This window comes from Rhinoraja longicauda, chromosome 1 (assembly GCF_053455715.1).
Source record: "Rhinoraja longicauda isolate Sanriku21f chromosome 1, sRhiLon1.1, whole genome shotgun sequence".
NCBI classification, from domain to species: domain Eukaryota; kingdom Metazoa; phylum Chordata; class Chondrichthyes; order Rajiformes; family Arhynchobatidae; genus Rhinoraja; species Rhinoraja longicauda.
The window spans coordinates 66,375,147-66,399,437 of record NC_135953.1 but is presented as its reverse complement, the minus strand read 5'-3'; the positions used below and the strand labels follow the sequence as shown (position 1 = coordinate 66,399,437).

Below are 24,291 nucleotides of genomic sequence, written 5' to 3'. Positions count from 1 at the left end.
CTTAAATCTTTCCATTGTAAAAAAAAAAGTCACCAAACCTGCACCTGGTTTAACTGTGCAGGAGATATGCTGGTTTACACCAAAGATAGACACAAAATGCTGGTGTAACTCAGCGGGTCAGGCAGCATCTCTGGAGAAGAAAGATTTCTCCAGGGATGCTGCCTGACCAGCTGAGTTACTTCTGGTTTAACCTGGTGTAATTTCAATAGATTTTCCAGCAAAGAAAGTTGGTGTTCCACTGCTGTATTACGAGGGTCCCCAAACTGCACCTCAATCAAAATAATTAATTGAAAAGACTACTCAAAGTTTGAGATTACCCTGCAAGTGACTCTCAGTGAACTGGATTGCTAATGTAGCACTCCCTGAAAAGAAAATGGGGCACTTTAAAAAAAAGTGACTCCCAGTGAAAGCAGCAAGGTGAACCATACTGGTCATCTTCCGAATAACATTTAATAAACCAATATTGTACTAAAATGAGAACACTTTTTCCTGCCAAAGCCTGGACACTTTAGAATCAAGGTGCTGGTATTCTTGTTCTGAGCAGCTGGGAACATCACAAGACAATGGTTGGTACCCAGAGCATAAAGCTGGTCTGTATCAGATATCGTATAACTGAAGCTACTTTTGCTCCATGCAACCAAGCCACAGACACAAATGCTGCCCATCATTTGTATGGGTTTCGCTGTCACAAACAGATGATGATTTCTACCGGAGTAATTTCACCAAATTGTGCTCAATACAGGGAGAAGTGAAACAGTCCTAATTTGTGATCTAAACAGGCAAAACATTGCCAAGCAGTGGTTGCGAAAAAAAATTGGGATTGATGCAGAACAAGGAACAAACATGGCTGCTGGCATATCCCTGATATAACAATGATGTCTGACATGCTCAAACATTTCTTTTGGTATCATCCTAATCATGTTACCAGGTATCAGCCCAAATTGCAGAAGCTGATCGTTCCTAGCATGTAAAATCATCAATAATCCACGGATCCATTTGAGCTGCAATATCCAAAAAGATTGCCAAAAATCACTGCATTGGCAAGATTTTCAGAACAAAAATCATTGACGACAATAATTATATCTAACTTTATAAAACTGATTCTGTTTCAGACACAGCAGAATTGACACCATTAAATCATTTCTTTACATTGGATAATGCACCCTGCTGTAGGTTTTGCAACAAGTCACTGACATGTTCGCACTTCTCTCCCATGAGTAACCTGCATACAATTTATCTAGAAAGCAGGTCTATTCTAGCTTCACAAATGCCTCATATTTTGACATGTAGATTTTACTTTCTTACATTTGCCAGCGCAATTTTAAAAATAATTCAGATCAGTGCATTTTAATTACTAATTATTTCATTGTACAATGTTGGCATGCACTCTTTCGTCAAAACACCTGTAATATTCAGACTTGCGAACACTAACTTCATTAGTCATCTAATTCTTAAGAGTCTGTTTTGTTTTCCACATCCACAGTGTCTTACGTTAAGGTTCAAACAGATATTCGAAAAGTATCCCAGTAGTCAAATGATCTGCATTGCCTTTCCAGTCCATCAAGATAATAATTTTCCTAACGTTCAGCACGACGTAATCATAAATGACCATGCATTGTTTTCTACCGAATATTCTTTGATGGGACTTAACTGGTTAATTACAGCCATCAACAGAAACATAAAAGAAAAACTTCCATCTGATTGATTTCCAGTAAACAGCAGTCCAATGGAAGAACAAACTACACTAAAGAAAATGATTGTAGTGGGTGCTTTAACGGGTCCGGAAAGCGATGACTAATTTCTGACAACTCTGGTTAGCTTTCGTAATATTGGAAGTGTAAAATGAACAATTTTTTTAAAAATCAACAATCATAAAACAAATTTATTGTGGTGGCGAATCAATGTAAACTACAAGACTTTGGCTGCAAATCAAGACAGTGCAGCAAAACCCGAACATATTTTTTTCGGCTGGTGTTTGATTTATCATTGTGAATTGGTGAAAGCGGCGACAACAACAATAAGCTAGCCACCCCGCGTTATCAAACAAGCTGCTCCAAATGCCTCTTTGGTTTCATTTCCAGAAATGGTGCCGAAGATACGGCACCGGGGAGTGTGCTTGCACACGAACAGGTGCAATTAAATCCCGGCGTTCCCCCCATTTCTCGTTTATTTTTGCAAAACCTTCAGTCTGCGCGAGTTCTCTTACCTTCCGCACGAGAGCGGAGTTCTGCCACAGTCTTCCGAACCGGCGGCATCTCTGCACCTGCAATCGCTCACTCACCACATCGCACGGCAATGCGATGTAATGCAGGGCAGAATGCAAACTCGGGGGGCGACGGGCGAAGCTGGGTCGAGCTGCACCACCACCCGTTACTGAGCCAGTCCCTGTGTGCGGGAGAGTGAGTGAGCACAGCCTCCGCGCGCAGCTGCAGCGCCGGCTGGAACCTCCCCGGATCGTTCCACCGCGGCGCGTGGCCCCGGAACGTTCCACTCGACGCGGGTGTTTCCAGTTCATCACTTGGCCCCGGGCGTGAGAAACTCCTGCAAATGCTGCCCGCATCCGCGTCTGTCGCTGTATTCAGCAAACCAGACGGCTTGCGTGGGGGGTTAGATGCAAGCCCACACTTGTAGGTGATTTCATTTTTCAAAGCCACAGTCGGAAAAATGTTGCTCCTGCGATAAAAGGAAAGAGGGGAGCACGTGAATTTATATTTAGCATTTCAAACCAAAGATCTATTTCAAACACAGCAGCTTCAATGAAAGATGCACCTGATGTGAACTGCAACAATTGCACTGAGGTTTTTAATTACTGAAAACAAAGATTCCCTCTGGAGCTTTTAATGAGACCCTGTAGATTATAATGTTGAACCTTGAGAGACTAAATAGAAAACAAGAATAGAAGCGAGCCATTTTGTAACAAGCCTTTCTCACCCATACATTAGCAGGGTTGCAGCCCACACCGCCTTGATTCCATATACCATGATTAGCAAAATGTATTCTTATATTTAACAGGTCGATTGAGTAGCATTCTCTGACCAGAAGATTTCCACACTTAATGGAATTAAGGGTTACCTTCTCTCCTGAATTGTCGGTTAATTGCCATGTATTCCAACAAAACTCAGGGATTTGTGTAACCTCAAAAACAAAACAGCCTGCTTTGAACACTCACTCTCTCCATACTTGGATCATTATGGCTGCAGTATATACTTGTAGATGCCCTGAAAAAACTAGTCATACGCTCATAAGTGAGAGGAGTAGAATTAGGCCATTCGGCCCATCGTCTACTCCGCCATTCAATCATGGCTGAACTCTGAACCCTATACTCCTGTCTTCGCCCCCTGACACCTGTACTAATCAAGAATCTATATATCTCTGCCTTCAGAATGTCCACTGCCTTGTCTCCACAACCTTCTGTGGCAAAGAATTCCACAGATTCACCACCATTGTCTATTGTCTATTGTCTATAAAGAAATGTCTCCTCATCTCCTTCCTAAAAGAACGTCATTTAATTCTGAGGCTAGGACCTATAGTCCTAGACTCTTCCACCAGTGGAAACATCCTCTCCACATCCACTCTATCCAAGACTTTCACTACTCTGTATGTTTCCTCATTGAAACATGAGGAGTTCCCCCTCATTCTTCTAAACTCCAGCGAGTACAGGCCCAGTGCCGACATTAACCTACTCATTCCTGGATCATTCTTGTAAACCTCCTCTAGACCCTCTCCAGAGCCAGCACATCCTTCCTCAGATATGGTGCCCAAAATTGTTCACAATATTCCAAATATGGCTTTACCCAGCGCATTATAGAGCCTCAGCATTACATCCCTGTTTTGGTATACAAGCCCTCTTGAAATAAATGTTAGCATTGAGTTTGCTTTTTCAACAAGGACTTGCAAATCTACCTCACCATGCCTTAAATCATTTTCATTTGGAAAATAATGCCCTTAATTTATCATCTCAAGTCATGAACCTGGAATGTTGTTCACTGAAAATATTCTCAATGGGAATCCAAAAATGTTGTATGGGCATATAAATAATAAAAGGGTAATGTAAGACTGATGCATTGTTAAGGTACTAAATACGGTACCTCCTTAGTCTTAGCCAAGTTTATTGTCATGTGTACAAGTACAATGAGGTACAGGTACAATGAAAATGTTGCCTTCAGCAATATCACAGACAGTACAAAAAAAACATAAATTATACATGACAAACATGACAAAGATGTATGTGCAAAGACATTAGTGCAAAAACTCAATTAAAAAACAAGCCCATGATAGTGCAAGAGGTAGACCATAGAGTTATATTGAGGATAGGATAAGGTTCAATGGTGCTTTTATTTGGTTTAACAGTACTTTTATTTGTCACGTGCAAATGTACAGTGAAATTATTTTCTTAGTCCAGTAAAGTATTGTCATACCTAAGCACATCTCCAATTAGCAAAGTGCAATGAAATAGTTCACTGAGCCCGCATGCAAGAGGTGCCATGTTTTGGCGCCATTTTCAAAGTCCAATAGACAATAGACAATAGGTGCAGGAGTAGGCCATTCAGCCCTTCGAGCCAGCACCGCCATTCAATGCGATCATGGCTGATCACTCTCAATCAGTACCCCGTTCCTGCCTTCTCCCCATACCCCCTCACTCCGCTATCCTTAAGAGCTCTATCCAGCTCTCTCTTGAAAGCATCCAACAAACTGGCCTCCACTGCCTTCTGAGGCAGAGAATTCCACACCTTCACCACTCTCTGACTGAAAAAGTTCTTCCACATCTCCGTTCTAAATGGCCTACCCCTTATTCTTAAACTGTGGCCCCTTGTTCTGGACTCCCCCAACATTGGGAACATGTTTCCTGCCTCTAATGTGTCCAATCCCCAGTCTAGTTCTCATGAGCGGTGTCCGACCCAGGCAAGCCCCAGACTGTTGCAGAGCCTCCAGCCATCGCCTTTCTTGAATGCAATATCCCTCTCCTTACCAAACCACCTTTGTGTATCCTGCAGCCGACCTTGAGTATGTGGTAGGCCAGACCCTGGTTGTGCACATTAGTTCAAAAATAATGGTTGTAGGAAGTAGCTGTTCTTAAACTTGATGGTGTGGGCTTAAGAATTCTTTGCTTCCAGCTGGATAGTAGCAGCAGGAAGATGGTAGTAGGCTTCATGGCAGGAAGCATAGGGTGGTAGTGAAAGGTTGTTTTACGGACTGAAAGCTTGTGACTAGTGGTGTGCATCAGAGATTGGAGGACAGAACCTTCACTGTGAACTGCAGGGCTTTGGGTAGCGTAGAAGGCCTTTTGGAAAGCCAGGTTTCATCAGTAAGGGGATTGAGTATAGAATATGGGATGTTACATTAAAGTTCTACAAGATGGGGGGCAATTTACAGAGGCAAATTAACCTACAACCTATGCAAGTCTTTGGGATGTGGGAGGAATCTGGGCAACCCGGAGGAAACCAATGCGGTCACAGGGAGAATGTGCAAACTCTACACAGACAGCACACAAAGTGAGGATTGAACCCAGGTCTCTGATCCTGTGAGGCAGCAGCACTACCAGACATACAACCTTGTCGCCAAAGGGAAAATAATTCCCATTCAGAGGACACAGTTTTACAATATATCCCAGAACAAAGATAGATTCCCAATTGGGGAGAGTGCGTCGTGGGTGTAGGAGGGGGATGAGGTAGGTTGCTGGAGATAAAGGAAAACATATCTTCCAAACAATCTTCCAAAGCAAAATAGACAGCATCTACAGCACCTTAACCACCAACGCACCTGTTCCCCCTCAAACCACCTGCTCCCCCTTATCCTGTCAACCCCTGCCTCAGTTCTCCCCAGTCTCCACCACCGACCTCTCTGACCTCTTCACAGGAATAAAAACTGCCACCTGCTCTCTGGACCCCATCCCCTCCAGCTTTGTCAAGGCCTGCCTTCCTGCTCTCTCTCCACTTATGACTGCAACAATAAACTCCTCCCTGTCCACTGGCATCGTCCCGCCATCCCTCAAAATCGCTGCTGTCACCCCCATTCCGAAAAAACCTGGACTCAACCCTGACACCCCAAACAACTTCAGACCAATCTCCAATCTACCCTTTCTGTCCAAAGTTTTGGAACACGCTGTAGCTTCTCAACTCAAATACCACCTCTCTACCAATAACCTGTATGAAACTTTCCAATCCGAATTCCGCTCCAACCACAGTACTGAAACTGCGCTCCTCAAAATCACCAACGACCTTTTCCTCTCCTCTGACGCTGGCAACCTCAACATCCTCATCCTACTTGACCTCAGCGCCGCCTTTGACACCATAAATCACTCCATTCTCCTCACCCGACTTGAAACCTCCTTTAACATCACCGGCACAGCCCTATCCTGGATCAAATCTTACCTCTCCGACAGGCACCAGTTCATCTCCATTAACAAATGTAAATCCCCCACCGCTCCCCTCCCCCAAGGTGTCCCCCAAGGCTCAGTCCTTGGCCCCCTCCTCTTCATCCTCTACCTGTTCCCCCTTGGTCAATTAATCCGCCGTCATGGTCTCAACTTCCACTGCTTCGCCGATGATATCCAGCTCCTCATCTCCACCAAGTCAATCTCCACCACCACACACTCTACACTGACAAACTGCATCACTGAAATAAAATCTTGGCTTCAATCAAATTTCCTCAAACTCAACTGCAACAAATCCGAAATCATCATCATTGGTCCAAAAACGCTCACCAAATCCACCCAAAACTTCATCCTCAATATTGATGGTCTCCCAGTATCCACCTCCCCTCACATCCGGAATCTTGGAATCATCTTTGATCAAACCCTCTCCTTCGCCAAACACATCAAACACATCACCAAGACAGCCTTCTTCCACCTCAAAAACATCGCCTGTCTCCGTCCATCCCTCTCCTCCACAGCTGCAGAAACCCTCATCCATGCCTTCATCACCTCCCGTCTGGACTACTGCAACAGCCTCCTCTATGGCTCACCCTCAAAAATCATCAGTAAACTTCAATACATTCAAAACTCCGCTGCCCGTCTACTCACCCACTCCCCAATCCGTGACCATATCACCCCTGTCCTTTACAAGCTCCACTGGCTCCCCATCCCCCAGAGAATCCAGTACAAAATCCTCCTCATGACCTACAAAGCCCTCCATAACCTGGCCCCATCCTACCTGACTGACCTCCTCCACAGACACACTCCCACCTGCACCCTCCGCTCTGCTGCTGCCAACCTCCTGTCCCCCCCCCCCCCCCCCCATCCGGACCAAACTCAGATCCTGGGGGGACAGGGCTTTCTCCATCGCTGCTCCCACCCTCTGGAACTCACTACCCCAAACTGTCAGAGACTCCTCCTCACTCACCACATTCAAAACAACACTGAGGTCTCACCTGTTCAGCATTGCCTTCAACCACTGACCGTCACCTCACCTTCTGTCTCCTTTTTCTGTTTGTTTACTTATTTATCTATTTATTTTCTTCTCTATGTTCTAGTAATCCCTGTAAAGCGTCTTTGAGTGTTTGAAAAGCGCTATATAAATGTAATGCATTATTATTATTATTATATAATATAATAGCAGCCCCACAGAACTGACAACATAGGATGTTATAGGAAAATAAAGATGGCAGCTGTGAACAGATCATTAACTCACCTTCTACCCTTAGAAAGCAACGTATGATCAGCTCGAGAAGTGGGCATGATGGTTTTGTCACACGGAAGCAGAAGGATAGCTGGCAGAGGTGATGGGTAACACGGTTGTGGTAGTCAGGGGTCGTGGTGTTGGTGGAGGCGGCAGCAGCAAGCGGATGGAGCGCAGCATGCGGAAGCTGTACAGAACACAGCAGCCGACAGCATCTTGCTGGACCTTATCATCCCGTTTCATCTGTCTGGTGCCACCAGGATGTAAAACATTGCATCCTGAAACCAAAATCCAAAAATCTTTTGGAGACTTGGAGGTTGCAAGATAATGACTCTCTGCCTACTATTGCAGTAAAAGGATTTATAAGACTCATGTATAGTTTGATTTGACTGGGTATCAGGCAGATAAAGTGTTTCACTGTACTTGTGTAAACGTGATAAGCAAAAACTAAACTAAACTAAACAACAAATAATAAGACACTGCACTCAATCAGCACAGTAATAGTCTTTAGAGCATTTAATAACTGTGAGCAGGAAAGAAATCAAACAAGGAAATTACAGTGGTGATGGTGTGCAAATTGGGGAAGTTGCCTCACTTCCATCTCTTTTTATGTCTGTATTTAAGTAGAAGGGAAAATAGAAGGGAAAAGACAGCATGGGCGAGAAAGAGAATCTCAAAGGAATTCCGTAAAGAAAGAGATAAAGCAGGTAGAAAAGTGGTTTGCGATATAAATAGAAAGCAAACACTGTCAAGCAACAAACTGGTTAATGCATATTAAAGGGACAATATTAAAGGTGCTATAACTGCACATCAAGATAAATGAATTAACAGCCTAATAGAAGCAAACAGGTATGATCTCATTGTCAATATGGAAATGTGGCTAAATATTCCAAAGTGTTCAACATTTAGGAAGGACAGGCAAAAAAAAGGGGATGGTATAATTTTGTTAATAAGGAGATTACTGCAATGATCTTTGCATGACAGATCATGGCAGAGGGGTGGCACACTGGTAGAGCTGTTGCCTCAGTGCCAGACACCTGGGTTCGATCCTGACTAGAGGTGCTGGCTGTGCGAAATCTGTACTTTCTCCTTGTGATTGTGTGGGTTTTCTCCAAGTGCTCTGGTTTCCTCCCACATTCCAAGAACGTGCAGGTATGTAGGTTAATTGGCCTTAGTGTGTAGGACATCGAACTAGTGTACAGGCGTTTGATGGTTGGTTTGGGCTCAGTGAACCGAAGGGCCTGTTTTCACACTGTATCTCTAAACTAAACTAAACTAGAGCATAGTATTGCAAATCTATTTGAATTGCGCTAATAAATGGCAAAGGGCAGAAATCTTTAGGAGTTATTTACAGGCCACCAAATAGTGTTTGTAATATCGGGTGTGGCATGAATCAGGAAATTAGAAATCAACGTAACAGCAGTAAAGGAGTAATTATGAAAGAATTTGACCTATATGTTGACTGGATAAATCAAATTTATTGTAATAACATAGAAGATAAATTCATTAAATGTATTTGAGATGCATTTCCAGATTAATATGTTGAGGAACCAACTGAGGAAAAAATGCTTTTGGATCTAATTTTGTGCAATGAGAAAAAGTTGCTTAATAATCTTGTTGTCGAGGGTCCTTTGTGGGGAAAATGGCCATAATTTCACGTTATTTTAGCTTTGATTTGAAAGTGATGTAATTCAATGTGAAATTGGGGTCTTAATCTAAACAAAGGAAATCATGAAGTATGAGAGGAGAGTTGACTGTGGTCGACTGGGAGAATATATTGAAAGGTATAACTAGCCTGCCAAACATCTGCTTTCAAAGAAATAATGTGCAAGTCGCAACAAGAATTAATTCATGGTACAAAAATCCAAAAGGTGAAGTGATTTATCTGTGACTGACCAGGGAAATGAAAGATAATATGAAATTAAGAGGCTTATTAAATTACCTGAGGCAGCAATAGATCTGATGATCATTTTGGAACTCAGCAGAAGAGGACAAAGACATGGCAAGATAGTAATTGAGTCCAGCTGATGAGGTATAAAAACATTCTGTAAGAGCTTAAAGATATGTAAAAATAAAAGGACAAGCAAGGGGAAAATGTAGGTTCCTGAAAAAACAGAGAGGAACATATAAAATGGGGAAGAATGAAATGAGAGAGAAACTAAGCAGTTACTTTGCATCTGTCTTCACAGAAAAAGACACGCATAACCTTAAAGCTTCACTGGAGTATCAATGGTCAATGCGAATGAGGAACTAATAAAGCAAAATATAAGTTAAAAATGCTACTAGAGAAGTCGGTGTATGTGAAAGCTGATAAATCTGTTAGATCAGGTGGTAAAGAAGGCATATGGTATACTTTCCTTCATCAATTGGGGCATTGAGTATAGGCATTGGGAAGTCATGTTGCAGCTTTATAAAAATTTGATTAGGCCACAAATGTGTGCATTCTAGTTATATCATTACAAGGATGTGGAGACTGGGAGAGGACACAGATGGAGTTTATCAGAATGTTGCCTAGATTAGAGAGTATTATCTATAAGGAACGATTGGACAGACTTAGATTGTTTTGTCTGGAATTGGGGAGGCTGTGGGCTGCCCTGATAGAAGTATATAAAAATGTGAGAGGTATTGATATGGTAGATTGTCAGAGTTTTTTTTCCCCGAGTTTAGATGTTAAATATGAGAGGTTGTGGCTTGAATGCGAGAGGGTGAAAGTTTACAGGAGATTTACAAAGCAAGTTTTTTCACACAGAGTTGTAGGTGTTTGAATGCCCTATCAGGTGAGGTGGTGGAAGCGGATAGGAGCAATGTTTAAGAAGCATTTAGGCAGATATATGAACAAGCAGGGAATGGAGGAATATAGACCATGTGCAAGATGATGTTCAATTTAAATTGGGTTCATGATGGCACAGACATTGTGGGCTGAAGGGCTTGTTCTTGTCCTGTACTGTTCTATGTCAAATCCAAAGGTCCTGATGAACAGCATCTCAGCTTTTGAGATGCTGTATGGAAGCACAGTTTATCACCTTCTAAGTCTCTGTAACTTGTTCCTGTGGATTGTGGTGAACAAGTGTGACTCCACAATGGAAACAAGGAGGGAGCGAGAATTCAGGGAACCACTTTCTTATCCGACTAATGTAAGTGGCAGGGAAAATATCAGAATTTATACTTATGTAGTAACAGAACACCTTGAAAACAATAGGATTGAACAAAGCTGGCATGGAATAATGAATGGAAAATCATGTTTGACTGACTATTGGAGATTTTTGAAGATTTGACAAGTAGAAATGAGAGGGAACCAGAGGATGTTGTATTTGGGATTTCTGGAAGGCTTTCGATAAGATAGACAATAGACAATATACAATAGGTGCAGGAGGAGGCCATTCGGCCCTTCGAGCCAGCACCGCCATTCAATGTGATCATGGCTGATCATTCTCAATCAGTACCCCGTTCCTGCCTTCTCCCCATACCCCCTGACTCCCCTATCCTTAAGAGCTCTATCTAGCTCTCTCTTGAATGTATTAGAGAATTGGCCTCCACTGCCTTCTGAGGCAGAGAATTCCACAGATTCACAACTCTCTGACTGAAAACGTTTTTCCTCATCTCAGTTCTAAATGGCCTACCCCTTATTCTTAAACTGTGGCCCCTTGTTCTGGACTCCCCCAACATTGGGAACATGTTTCCTGCCTCTAACGTGTCCAACCCCTTAATAATCTTATACGTTTAGATAAGATCCCCTCTCACATAGTAAGTTGGTTAACAAGGTTTGATCACATCAAATTGAGTGTGACATACTTTGTCTTTGGCCTACTCAGAATAGTTTATTTAGTTTATTTATTTAGTTTATTATTATTGTCAAGTGCACCAACGTACTGTGAAAAACGTCTTTGTTGCGTGCTATACAGTCAGTGAAAAGACATATTCCTGTGGTCTGAAGAAGGGTCTGATGAAGGGTCTCGACCCAAAACATCACCTGTTTCTTCTCTCCAGAGATGCTGCCGATCCCGCTGATTTACTCCAGCATTTTGTGTCTATCTTCAATGAAAAGACTATACATGATTACAATCAAGCCGTCCACAAGGTGCAGGGTGCAGATATAGGATATAGTGCGAGGTAAAGTCCAGTAAAGTCCGATTAAAGATAGTCCCGAGGGTCTTCAATGAGTAGATGGTTGATCAGGCCCACTCTCTAGTTTACTGTGGGAGGAAAGAATGAATGGACCAGGACTGTAGTCAGAGTTTAGGAGAATGAGCTGAGCAGTCATCAAAACTTACAACATTCTTAAAGGGCTTGACAGGGTAGACTCAAGAAGTGTCCAGAAACAACTTGAGAATAAGAAATAGACTAGGACTGAGATTAGGAGGCTTATCTTCATGTAAAGGGTGGTGAACTAATGAAGCAGTCGGAGAAGCAGTCACTGAAGTAGGCCTCACATTCTGTTTGAGTGGTCTTACCATCCATGGACATGCTGGTACGGATGAGTTTCCCAGTATCAAAGCACCCATTCATGCCTTTGAACACAAATGGACAGAGGACTCAAAAGCTATTTTGTAGAATGGTAATGATACTATAAGTAGCTAATCGTGATTAGCAGTCACTCTTCCGATAAATGTAGATGCTGTGCTCAGTAGGTAATTACCAGCAATTTAAATATTGACACATTACCAGGATAAAATTTTATTACTGACAATTTTACTTAAGAAAGCACTCTGTCAGTTCATCTCCTCTCAAGAGTCTTGTCATTACTATTCATTCTCAATTCCTAGAATGTAAAAGGATGGCCTGCCATATGTGTCAACATGGATATAATGCCAGAATTTGTTGATGTTAATATCGTCTTATACTATGGGTCATTCTTAATGATTGAGGTGTAGGATTGCAGTTGAAAGCCAAACAGCTGGAGTCTTATTATTCCAGCTTCAGTCCTTGAGTTCCAGCATGCGAATAATGCTTGAGGACATGTTTCTTCAGACGCCAAGCTCAGTTTGTTTATGAAAATGTATGAGAAAATGGGAATTACAATAAATATCCATGTCAGGGGTCTTCCACCCACCTGCCTCCACTGAAGAAAACCGCTAGTAAAAAATCATGACAAAATCTTAGATCACCAGTCTGAAGAAGGGTTCCGACCCGAAACGTCACCTATTTCTTTTCTCCAGAGATACTCCCTGACCCGCTGAGTTACTCCAGCATTTTGTGTCTATCCTAGATCACTTCCACATTTCAGAATCTATCTCTGAGTAAAGACAGTCATCAATGATGAAATTAACCACTTGCGCCCATGAGCATAATAAACTGCAGAGAGTTGTGAACATAGTCTAGACCATCACGCAAACCAACTGCCCCAACACCCTATTGACTCCATATACACTTCTTGCTGCTTCAGGAAATCAGCCAACATTATTAAGGACCACTCACATCCCGGTCATGCTCTCTTCTTCCCTCTTCAAGTAGAAGATACAAAAACTTGGAAGCACATACTACCAAATTCAAGCTTCCCTGCTGAACGGACCTCTCTTATATTAAAGATGTATTCCCAATCTACCTCTTTGCAACACTTGCTGCTTTGTTTTCATCTCTATTTTTTCTGTAGCTATCATACTGTATTCTACACTCTACCTATTTGTGCTTTTGCACTACCTATTGTACTCAGATAGGGTATAATGGATCAGGACATAATGGTACACATGACAATAACATACCAATATATTTTATCGGGATGCATCACAACATGGTTTGGGCACAGCTCCATCCAGAAAGCCGCAAGAAATTGCAGAGAATTGTGGATGCAGCCCAGACCATCACACAAACCAACCTCCCTTCCATTGATTCCATTTACACCTCACGCTGCCTCGGCAAAGCTACCAGCTTAATCAAGGACGAGTCGCACCCTGGCCACTCCCTCTTCTTCCCTTTCACATAAGGCATGAGGTATAGAAGTGTGAAAACGCTAACCAGATAGTGACAGTTTCTTCCCAGCTGTTATCAGGCAATGGAACCATCCTGCCAATAACTAGAGTGGTCCTAAGGTACTATCTACCTCATTGGAGACGCTCAGCCTACCTTTGATCGAACTTTACTGGACTTTATTTTGCTCTAAATGTTATTCACATTGTTCCCTTTACCATGTGAATGGCTCGATTGTAATCATATATAGTCTTTCTGCTGACTGGTTAGCACGCAACAAAAGCTTTTCACTGTTCCTTGGTACATGAAACAATAAACTAAACTAAACTAAACCATTACCAGAACCAGTGTGCAAGCATAGTCTTTAGTCATCTGAGGAAAATAATGCTGAAAGATCAAGACCTCAAACCTATCCCTAGGATCCCAATCTGCAAGGAAACACTGATCCCAGCCCTCATAAATACTTTGTAGACATGGTCTACCCACAGCAGGCACTTCAAAACACCGGAGTGCCTCGGGTATTACATTTGCAAAATCTCTGAACTCTTATGACAGATTAAGTGAACCAATGTTGATGCAGTTTAAATTATTGTCAACTCCAATAGGCAAGGCACACTACCCACATTTCTGATGCCAGACTCATGCAACAGGCTTTCCATTCCCAGCTCTGTAACACAAGAGGTTTCCAGAATATTGGACATATTACTTCAAGGTTTTTTTCAAAGCCTCCTTGAAAGATAAGCATTCTCATTGACTCATAGGTATCATTGCTCCATGTCGAATGAAAATGGAGAAGAGGCACCTGGGAAGACACTAAACACTGCAAGTCTTTTAACAGGAGTGTGCACAAACAAACCACAAACAACGTAAAGAATGCAGAAGCTCCCAAGCAACCCACCTACCATGTTGGTCCTCCCCCCTGACTAATCGCAGTCTGTGCTTCCTGCATGAGCCTCACAGTGACCTGAGAACCCACAGAACTGGAGTGGAAGCAAGTTATTTTTGACCACGAGAGTCTGCCGAAGAAAGATCATATCCGTCTGTGCCTCATGCTTCTATTTACCAATGGCTGTTGTTAGTTTGTTTTCCCCATTCACAAACGCAAGCAGCGTCATTGATTTGTACACATTGCAACCCTCCACCTGAGATATTGTGTTACTCGGTAGACTCGTTCACAAAATATTACCGAGGCGTCCACTTCTTTACTGTTCAACAATGCTTTGGCCAGATGTATTTGTTTGCCTAACAGCTATTATTATGCTTTTAACTTGAACTAATCTTTTCTCACATAACTCTTATTGTCAAAGAATCTATGTTGTGCAGCACAGAACAGGCCCAATGACTCCCCATGTCCATGATAGACAATAGACAATAGACAATAGGTGCAGGAGTAGGCCATTCGTCCCTTCGAGCCAGCACCGCCATTCAATGTGATCATGGCTGATCATTCTGAATCAGTACCCCGTTCCTGCCTTCTCCCCATACCCCCTGACTCCGCTATCCTTAAGAGCTCTATCTAAAAGCTCTGAAGACCTTTTTACCCATCATCTTAAATCCCACTTGCTCACATGAGGTCTGTAATTTTCTATATGTTGCCTATCGAATGTCTTTCTAAATGTATCTTAAACATAGTGCTTGTATTTTATTCCACTGCTCTGGCAGCAAATTTCGGATATCAACCACTCTCCACATGAAATACTTGTCCCTCCAATCCCCTTTAAAACTCATTCATCTTACCTTAAACCCGAACCCTTTCATTTTTAATATCGCTGGGGAAAAAAGATTCTGATTATCTATGTCTTTGAAAATGTTACATGTTTCCATCAGGTCACCCCTCAGCCTCTTTACTCCATGGAAAACAACATCAGCCTAATCATTCTCACTCTCGTCAACTAAAACTCTCCAGTCCAGGCAATATCGGCGAATCTCCTCTGCACTCCCTCCAGTGCCATTACATCATTCATAAAGTGTGGAGACCAGAAATGCACAATGTGGGCTAACCCAGTATTTTGTAAAGTTGCAACATAATGCCCTAACCTATCAAGGCATGCATGCCTTCTTTGCTCGCCAATCTCTTTGTGTTGCCTCTTTCAGAAAACAATGGATTAAAAATCCAAGGTCCATCTTTTCATCAATATTCCTGAATGCACTCCCATTTACTGTATATCCTACCCCATACTTCTCAAAATGCATCACCTCACACTTAATTGGGGTTTAATTCCACCTGCCAGTGCTGCACTCAACTTTCCATCTGATTCATATCCTGCTGTCATTTCAGACAACTTTCCTGACTGTCCACAACATCACCAACTTTATTGTCATCCGGAAAGTTACCAGTTCTGCATTCTTCTGCATTCACATCCATGTTGTTAATATATATCACAAGGGTGCCAGTGCGGATCCCTGTGGTGCACTACAGATCACTGATTTTCAAATTGACGAGCATTCTTCCACCACTACCCGCTGTCTCTGATCGCCAAAGCAATTTGGATCCAATTTTAGATAAGATTGGCCAGCTCACCTTGAATCTCATGTGCCTTCATATTCAGGAAAGCCTACCAAAATGACCCTTATAACTATTTTACAAAACCCCCAAATAGACAATGTCTGCTGCTCTGCCTTCATCAATCTTCTTAGCTATCTCCTAAGAAACTTCAATACAATTAGTGAGCTAGGATTACTCCTGCACAAAGCCATTTGAATGCCCCTGATCAGCCCCTGGCTTTCTAAACGTAGATAAATCCTATCCCTTAGGATTTTCTACAATAATTTCCCCACCACTGTTTTAAGGCTCGTCATCAGCAAGCTACCTGGGTTGTCTCTGCTGCCCTTCTTAAATAAAGCAACAAGATTACCTATCCTGTCTGCCTTTGCGAAATGAGTATTCTCCACAAACTTCCTCATGGCTCCTATGAAGACATCCAGGACCGGCATCCAACCTGTGGTATGATCCTTGGCTCAAGTAAAGTGCTCATCAAAGACTAAAGAAGTCTTCAAGAAGAAATTCCATTGCCAGGATGGATCTGCTCACCTGCAGCATCAAAGCCATAAACAAGTTTCCTGTTTGATGGTGATTTTCTGCATGCTGCAAAATAGCAAGAACTGCAGTAAGATCATGACGACTTGAAGGAACACGATAAGGATCTCCAAAGGCTGGTGTTAGACAGAACTTTTCAAAAACTGAGGAACACTCCATCTGAACAAATCTTCCCACTTGCATTAACAGACATGCCTGGTGCTACTAAATGCTAGGGTTAAATTCAGCTCGGTAATTGTGATTTAAGTAATAGAAGACTCATTATGGGTCCTTGAAACAAAGCTTGAAAATGTATGGCTGCAACATGGTAAATCTTATAAACTGCCAAAAAACTCTGCATCGAATGGCTTGCCAGCACTAGGGGTAATCATCGATTGGAGGGAGAGCAAAGATGGAGGCATGCCATCATCTTGAGAGAGGAAACACTATCCATTCCCATTGCTAATTTTCCATGTAATCAAAGTGCACAATGCCTGCAATGTTCCCAGCATGAAAAAATGATATTCCTGATGCCACATTGTTCTCCAAATATGCAAGGCTGAGTTCCTCAGTTCTGCATCTAGATCCGTTTCTCCAAGCTAAGAAGAAAACTGTTGTGCCTTTCGCACTTACCTCTTGTACCTGCCCTTTCTTCTGTTCGCTGTCGATGAGTAACACTGTGCAAGCCCTTCTACCTCAATGTTTATACCAGCTGGTGTAAATGCATTTTGCAATAGCAGGTTGTCATGCTGAGTGTGTGCATGAGAGAGTAAGTAGGAAAAGACAAAGTTTGGAAGATGTCCAGATACTCTGCTGGATTTGGAATCCAATCTCACCATCTCCAATAGTATGTGTCCTCTCCCTGCTAATGACGTTAATGGGAGTTTCTTCCATTTTGGCAGTAATTTTAGTCAGCAGCTTTCCCTTTATTAGTACATCAGCTTCACTTATAAGATGAGTGGAGGTGAGTGAGTGTGTGTCTATTTGAAAGTTTTTGAAGATTTGTGAGAGGGAGAGAGAGTAGTTCTGAGGGCAATATTAAGTGCTGTATATGCCTTTTCAGACAGGAGTCTTGTCACGTGTACCAACCTACAGTAAAAAGCTTTATTTTGCATGCTATAAAATCAGATCAGATAAATCCAATCAAGTCAGATTCAAGTACAATAGGTGGAGCAGAGGCAGATACAGAATGCAGAATATAGTACTCAGTATTGTAGCACACCAGTTTCATAAGCAAAGTCTAATGTCCAGAATAGGATAGAGATTAATTGGACAGTACCCCAGTTTTTGGAAGGACCATTCGAAAGCCTGATAACAGAGGGGAAGAAGCTGTTCCTGAGTCTGGTAGTGTCCACTTTCATGCTTCTGTACCTTCTGTCAGCTGGGATCAGCGAGAAAAATGAATGACCGTGGTGGGACAAGTCCTTGAATATGTTGGCTGCTTTTCCTAGGAAGTGAGAAGTGCAGATTAAGTTAATGGTGAGAAGACTGGTCTGGACTATATTAGAGACTTCAGACGTTTCAGACTTTAGAGGCTTCAGACTTTAGAGGCTTCAGAGATACAGCCCTTTGGCCCACCGAGTCTAAGCTGATCAGCAATCCCCATGCACTAACATTATCCTGCACAGTAGGGCCAATTTTACTAAAGCCAATTCACCTACAAACCTATACGTCTTTGAAGTGTGGAAGGTAACCGGAGCATCCGGAGAAAACCAACGTGACCTGGGTGTCATGGTGCACCAGTCATTGAAAGCAAGCGTGCAGGTGCAGCAGGCAGTGAAGAAAGCGAATGGTATGTTGGCATTCATAGCAAGAGGATTTGAGTATAGGAGCAGGGAGGTTCTGCTACAGTTGTACAGGGCCTTGGTGAGACCGCACCTGGAGTATTGTGTACAGTTTTGGTCTCCTAATCTGAGGAAAGACATTCTAGCCTTAGAGGGAGTACAGAGAAGGTTCACCAGATTGATCCCTGGGATGGCAGGACTTTCATATGAAGAAAGACTGGATAGACTAGGCTTGTACTCGCTGGAATTTAGAAGACTGGGGGGGGATCTTATTGAAACATATAAAATTCTTAAGGGGTTGGAGAGGCTAGATGCGGGAAGATTGTTCCCGATGTTGGGGAAGTCCAGAACCAGGGGTCACAGCTTAAGGATAAGGGGGAAGTCTTTTAGGACCGAGATGAGAAAACATTTCTTCACACAGAGAGTGGTGAGTCTGTGGAATTCTCTGCCACAGAAGGTAGTTGAGGCCAGTTCATTGGCTATATTTAAGAGGGAGCTAGATGTGGTCCTTGTGGCTAAAGGGATCAGGGGGTATGGAGAGAAGGCAGGTACAGGTTACTGAGCTGGATGATCAGCCATGATCATATTGAATGGCGGTGCAGGCTCGAAGGGCCGAATGGCCTACTCCTGCACCTATTTTCTATGTTTCTATGTTTCTACCACGCGATCACAGGGAGAATGTACAAACTCCATATAGATGGCACCTGTAGCCAGGATTGAACCCAGGTCTCTGGTGCTGTAAGGCAGCAACTCTACCGCTGCGCCACCCTTGTACTACTCTGCCTACATCTACAACTGTACAATCTACAAGGTCCCGTAAGTGTTACATTACATCTGGACTGCTAGTGCACACCTGACTACGCAGAGCTTATGGGAAAGGGGGAAGCAGGTGAGCAAGATGTGAGGGGGAGACATATCTCGCCAATCATGGCAAATTTGGTAAATTAATTTCATCTCTTTTGCCTGATTCGTGAAACAATGCAGTTGGCACTGTCTAACTCTCTTCACTGCATGTGTAATGTGCGTATGAAATGTGGCACACGCAGTTCATCAGAGAGAAAAAAGTTTCTCTTTCGAGTACCTTTTATACTCTATGAGTATCCCTGTGGCTTTGTCCAATAACTGGGAATGATTCATGCTGTCTCTGTAAAATGTTCTGCACTGATCAGTTTTGGAAATGCACTTTTCCTTTAAGTGATGGCTGTTTTGCTGGATCCTTACCTCTCTCTGATGCTGTTCCATCTCAGGACTGTCAATAGCTCTGGCAGCTCGCCTATTACATAAGAGAGAAACCTGGCCAAGATACTGATTGGATATCCTGCTGTTATCAAGTGGGCGAGTGGAGCAGATGTCCAGTCACTGCCTGTCCAACAGGGATCCACATGAACAATGGCCCCAATAACCCCAATGAACAGTATATGGAACGTACAGCAAAATATAATTGGTTAAGTGAATGGCATTGATCATTGTCTTTAATTATACAAATGAGTTCTGAAAAATTGCTAATTCATTTTATGCATGGCTTGGGTTTTCTGGGCATATCAGATATATTAAGTCTCTCATTTAATCAATGTACTCATCAATTCAGTCTAAGTAAAACAGCAGAAAACATTTAACAGAAACCTAGCCATGTAATTAAACTCTTAATTATGCACCTAACATGTGACCAGCAGATTCCGAGGGGGAGGCCACAGGGTGTTTCAATAAAATATAAAATCTCTCATTATAACCTGAAAATTCCACTGATTTCTGACTTTAAGCAGGTATTTGCTGGCACTATACTATATTTTTATGCCTTGAAAACTATTTCACTAGTTGCGGACATTTACTCATGTGGAGTATAGAAACATAGAAACATAGAAAATAGGTGCAGGAGTAGGCCATTCGGCCCTTCGAGCCTGCACCGCCATTCAATATGATCATGGCTGATCATCCAGCTCAGTAGCCTGTACCTGCCTTCTCTCCATACCCCCTGATCCCTTTAGCAAAAAGGGCCACATCTAACTCCCTCTTAAATATAGCCAATGAACTAGCCTCAACTACCTTCTGTGGCAGAGAATTCCACAGACTCACCACTCTCTGTGTGAAGAAATGTTTTCTCATCTCGGTCCTAAAAGACTTCCCCCTTATCCTTAAGCTGTGACCCCTGGTTCTGGTCTCCCCCAACATCGGGAACAATCTTCCCGCATCTAGCCTCTCCAACCCCTTAAGAATTTTATATGTTTCTATAAGATCCCCCCTCAGTCTTCTAAATTCCAGCGAGTACAAGCCCAGTCTATCTAGTCTTTCCTCATATGAAAGTCCCGCCATCCCAGGGATCAATCTGGTGAACCTTCTCTGTACTCCCTCTAAGGCAAGAACGTCTTTCCTCAGGTTAGGAGACCAAAACTGCACACAATACTCCAGGTACGGTCTCACCAAGGCCCTGTACAACTGCAGCAGAACCTCCCTGCTCCTAAACTCAAATCCTCTTGCTATGAATGCCAACATACCATTCGCTTTCTTCACTGCCTGCTGCACCTGCATGCTTGCTTTCAATGACTGGTGCACCATGACACCCAGGTTACGTTGCATCTCCCCTTCTCCCAATCGGTCACCATTCAGGTAATACTCTGCTTTCCTGTTCTTAATAATAATAATAATATAATAATAATATTCATTTATTGTCATTGCAACGAGTACAACGAAATTAAAAAATAGCCAATCCTGACGGTGTGTACAAACATATATGCAATAAATGCAAAAACAAATAAATACATAAATACAATTAAATACAATTATATTAAGTACAAGATTTTTTAACGGTGTTGCCTAGTGCAAAGGTAGTGTTCAGTTCTCGTATGGCCCTGGGGTAAAAACTGTTCTTAAGTCTGAGTGGATAACCTCACATTTATCCACATTATGTTGCATCTGCCATGCATTTGCCCACTCGCCTAATCTATCCAAGTCACTCTGCAGCCTCCTAGCATCCTCCTCGCAGCTAACACTGCCACCCAGCTTCGTGTCATCCGCAAACTTAGAGATGTTGCATTCAATTCCCTCGTCCAAATCATTAATATACACTGTAAATAACTGGGGTCCCAGCACTGAGCCTTGCGGTACCCCACTAGTCACTGCCTGCCATTCCGAAAAGGACCCGTTTATTCCTACTCTTTGCTTCCTGTCCGCCAACCAATTTTCTATCCACCTCAACACTGAACCCTCAATACCGTGTGCTTTAAGTTTGTACACTAATCTCCTACGTGGGACCTTGTCGAAGGCCTTCTGAAAGTCCAGATATAACACATCGACTAGTTCTCCCTTATCCACTCTACCAGTTACATCCTCGAAAAATTCTATAAGATTCGTCAGACATGATTTCCTTTGGTAAATCCATGCTGACTTTGTCCGATGATTTCACCACTTTCCAAATGTGATGCTATCACATCTTTAATAACTGACTCTAGCATTTTCCCCACTACCGATGTTAGGCTAACTGGTCTATAATTCCCTGTTTTCTCTCTCCCTCCCTTTTTAAAAAGTGGGGTTACATTAGCTACCCTCCAGTCCTCAGGAACTACTCCAGAATCTAAAGAGTTTTGAAAAATTATCACTAATGCATCCACTATTTCTGAGGCTACTTCCTTAAGCACTCTGGGATGCAGCCTATCTGGCCCTGGGGATTTATCTGCCTTTAATCCATTTAATTTACCTAACACCACTTCCCGACTAACCTGGATTTCCCTCAGTTCCTCCATCTCATTAGACCCCCAGTCCCCCGCTATTTCCGGCAGACGGTTTATGTCTTCCTTAGTGAAGACAGAACCAAAGTATTTGTTCAATTGGTCTGCCATCTCCTTGTTCCCTATGATCAATTCACCTATTTCCGACTGCAAGGGACCTACATTTGTCTTAACTAATCTTTTTCTCTTGACATATCTATAAAAGCTTTTGCAGTCAGTTTTTATGTTCCTTGCCAGTTTTCTCTCATAATCTATTTTCCCTTTCCTAATTAAGCCCTTTGTCCTCCTCTGCTGGACTCTGAATTTCTCCCAGTCCTCTGGTATGCTACTTTTTCTGGCTAATCTGTATGCTTCATCTTTTGTTTTAATACTATCCTTGATTTCCCTTGTTAGCCACGGATGCACTACCTTTCCTGGTTTGTTCTTTTGCCAAACTGGGATGAACACTTGTTGTAGTTCATCCATGCGACCTTTAAATGCCTTCCATTGCATGTCCACCGTCAACCCTTTCAGCATCAATCGCCAGTCTATCTTGGACAATTCACGCCTCATACCCTCAAAGTTACATTTCTTTAAGTTCAGAACACTTCTTTCTGTATTGACTTTGTCACTCTCCATCCTAATGAAGACCATATTATGATCACTCTTGCACAAGGGGCCTCGCACAACAAGACTGCTAACTAACCCTTCCTCATTACTCAATACCCAGTCTAGAATGGCCTGTTCTCTCGTTGGTTCCTCGACATGTTGGTTTAGAAAACCATCTCTCAAACATTCCAAGAAATCCTCTTCCTCAGCACCCCTGCCAGTTTGGTTCACCCAATCTATATGTAGATTGAAGTCACCCATTATAACTGCTACACCTTTAGTGCACGCATTTCTAATTTCCTGCTTGATGCCATCCCCAACCTCACTACTGCTGTTAGGTGGCCTGTACACAACTCCCACTAGCGTTTTCTGCCCCTTAGTGTTTCGTAGCTCTACCCATATCCACTTCCTCCAAGCTAATGTCCTTCCTTTCCACTGCTTTAATCTCATCTCTAACCAGTAATGCTACCCCACCTCCTTTTCCTTTCTGTCTATCCCGCCTGAATATAGAATATCCCTGGATGTTGAGCTCCCAGCCTTGGTCACCCTGGAGCCATGTCTCCGTAATCCCAACTATATCATAATCATTAATAACTATCTCCACATTTAATTCATCCACCTTATTACATATACTCCTTGCATTGAGACACAAAGCCTTCAGGCTTGTTTTTACAACTCTCTTACCCCTTATACAATTATGTTGAAAAGTGGCCCTTTTTGATTTTTGCCCTGGATTTGTCTGCCTGCCACTTTTACTTTTCACCTTGCTACCTGTTGCTTCTACCCTCATTTTACACCCCTCTGTCTTTCTGCTCCTGCTCCCATCCCCCTGCCACATTAGTTTAAATCCTCCCCGACAGCACTAGCAAACACTCCCCCTAGGACATTGGTTCCATTCCAGCTCAGGTGCAGACCGTTCTGTTTGTACTGGCCCCACCTCTCCCAGAACTGGTTCCAATGTCCTAAAAATTTGAATCCCTCCCCCTTGCACCATTTTGCAAGCCACGTATTCATCTGAAATATCCTCCTATTCCTACTCTGACTAGCACGTGGCACTGGTAGTAATCCAGAGATTATTACCTTTGAGGTCCTACTTTTAAGTTTATCTCCTAGCTCTCTAAATTCACCTTGTAGGACCTCATCCCGTTTTTTACCTAAATCGTTGGTGCCAATGTGCACCACGACAACTGGCTGCTCACCCTCCCCTTCAGAATGTCCTGCAGCCGCTCAGAGATATCCCTGACCTTTGCACCAGGGAGGCAACATACCATCCTGGAGTCTCGTTTGCGGCCGCAGAAACGCCTGTCTATTCCCCTTACAATTGAATCCCCTATCACTATAACCCTTCCACTCTTTTTCCTCCCCTCTTTTGCCGCAGAGCCACCCACGGTGCCATGAACTTGGCTGCTGCTGCCTTCCCCTGATGAGCCATCTCCCCCAACAGTATCCAAAATGGCATATCTGTTTAGGAGGGAGATGACCGCAGGGGACTCCTGCACTACCTGCCTACTGCTACGCTGGCTAGTAGCCACCCGTTTCCTTTCTGTCCGCTTATCTTTTACCTGTGGTGTGGCCAACTCACTATACGTGCTATCCATGACCTTCTCAGCATCGTGGATGCTCCAGAATGAGTCCAACCGCAGCTCCAACCGTTCAATGCG

General features: G+C 43.0%; 1 protein-coding gene across 2 annotated transcripts in view; it reads right to left on the bottom strand.

Moving 5' to 3' along the window:
• atp8a1 (ATPase phospholipid transporting 8A1) overlaps positions 1–2,406 on the bottom strand; it is a 269,218-nt gene extending 266,812 nt beyond the window's left edge. For both annotated transcript variants that reach the window (XM_078399210.1, XM_078399200.1), the window contains exon 1: positions 2,207–2,406. In XM_078399210.1, the coding sequence (XP_078255336.1) occupies positions 2,207–2,255 (49 nt within the window). In that variant the 5' untranslated portion in view covers positions 2,256–2,406. The remainder of the gene's footprint in view (positions 1–2,206) is intronic.
• Between the last annotated feature and the right edge of the window lie 21,885 nt (positions 2,407–24,291).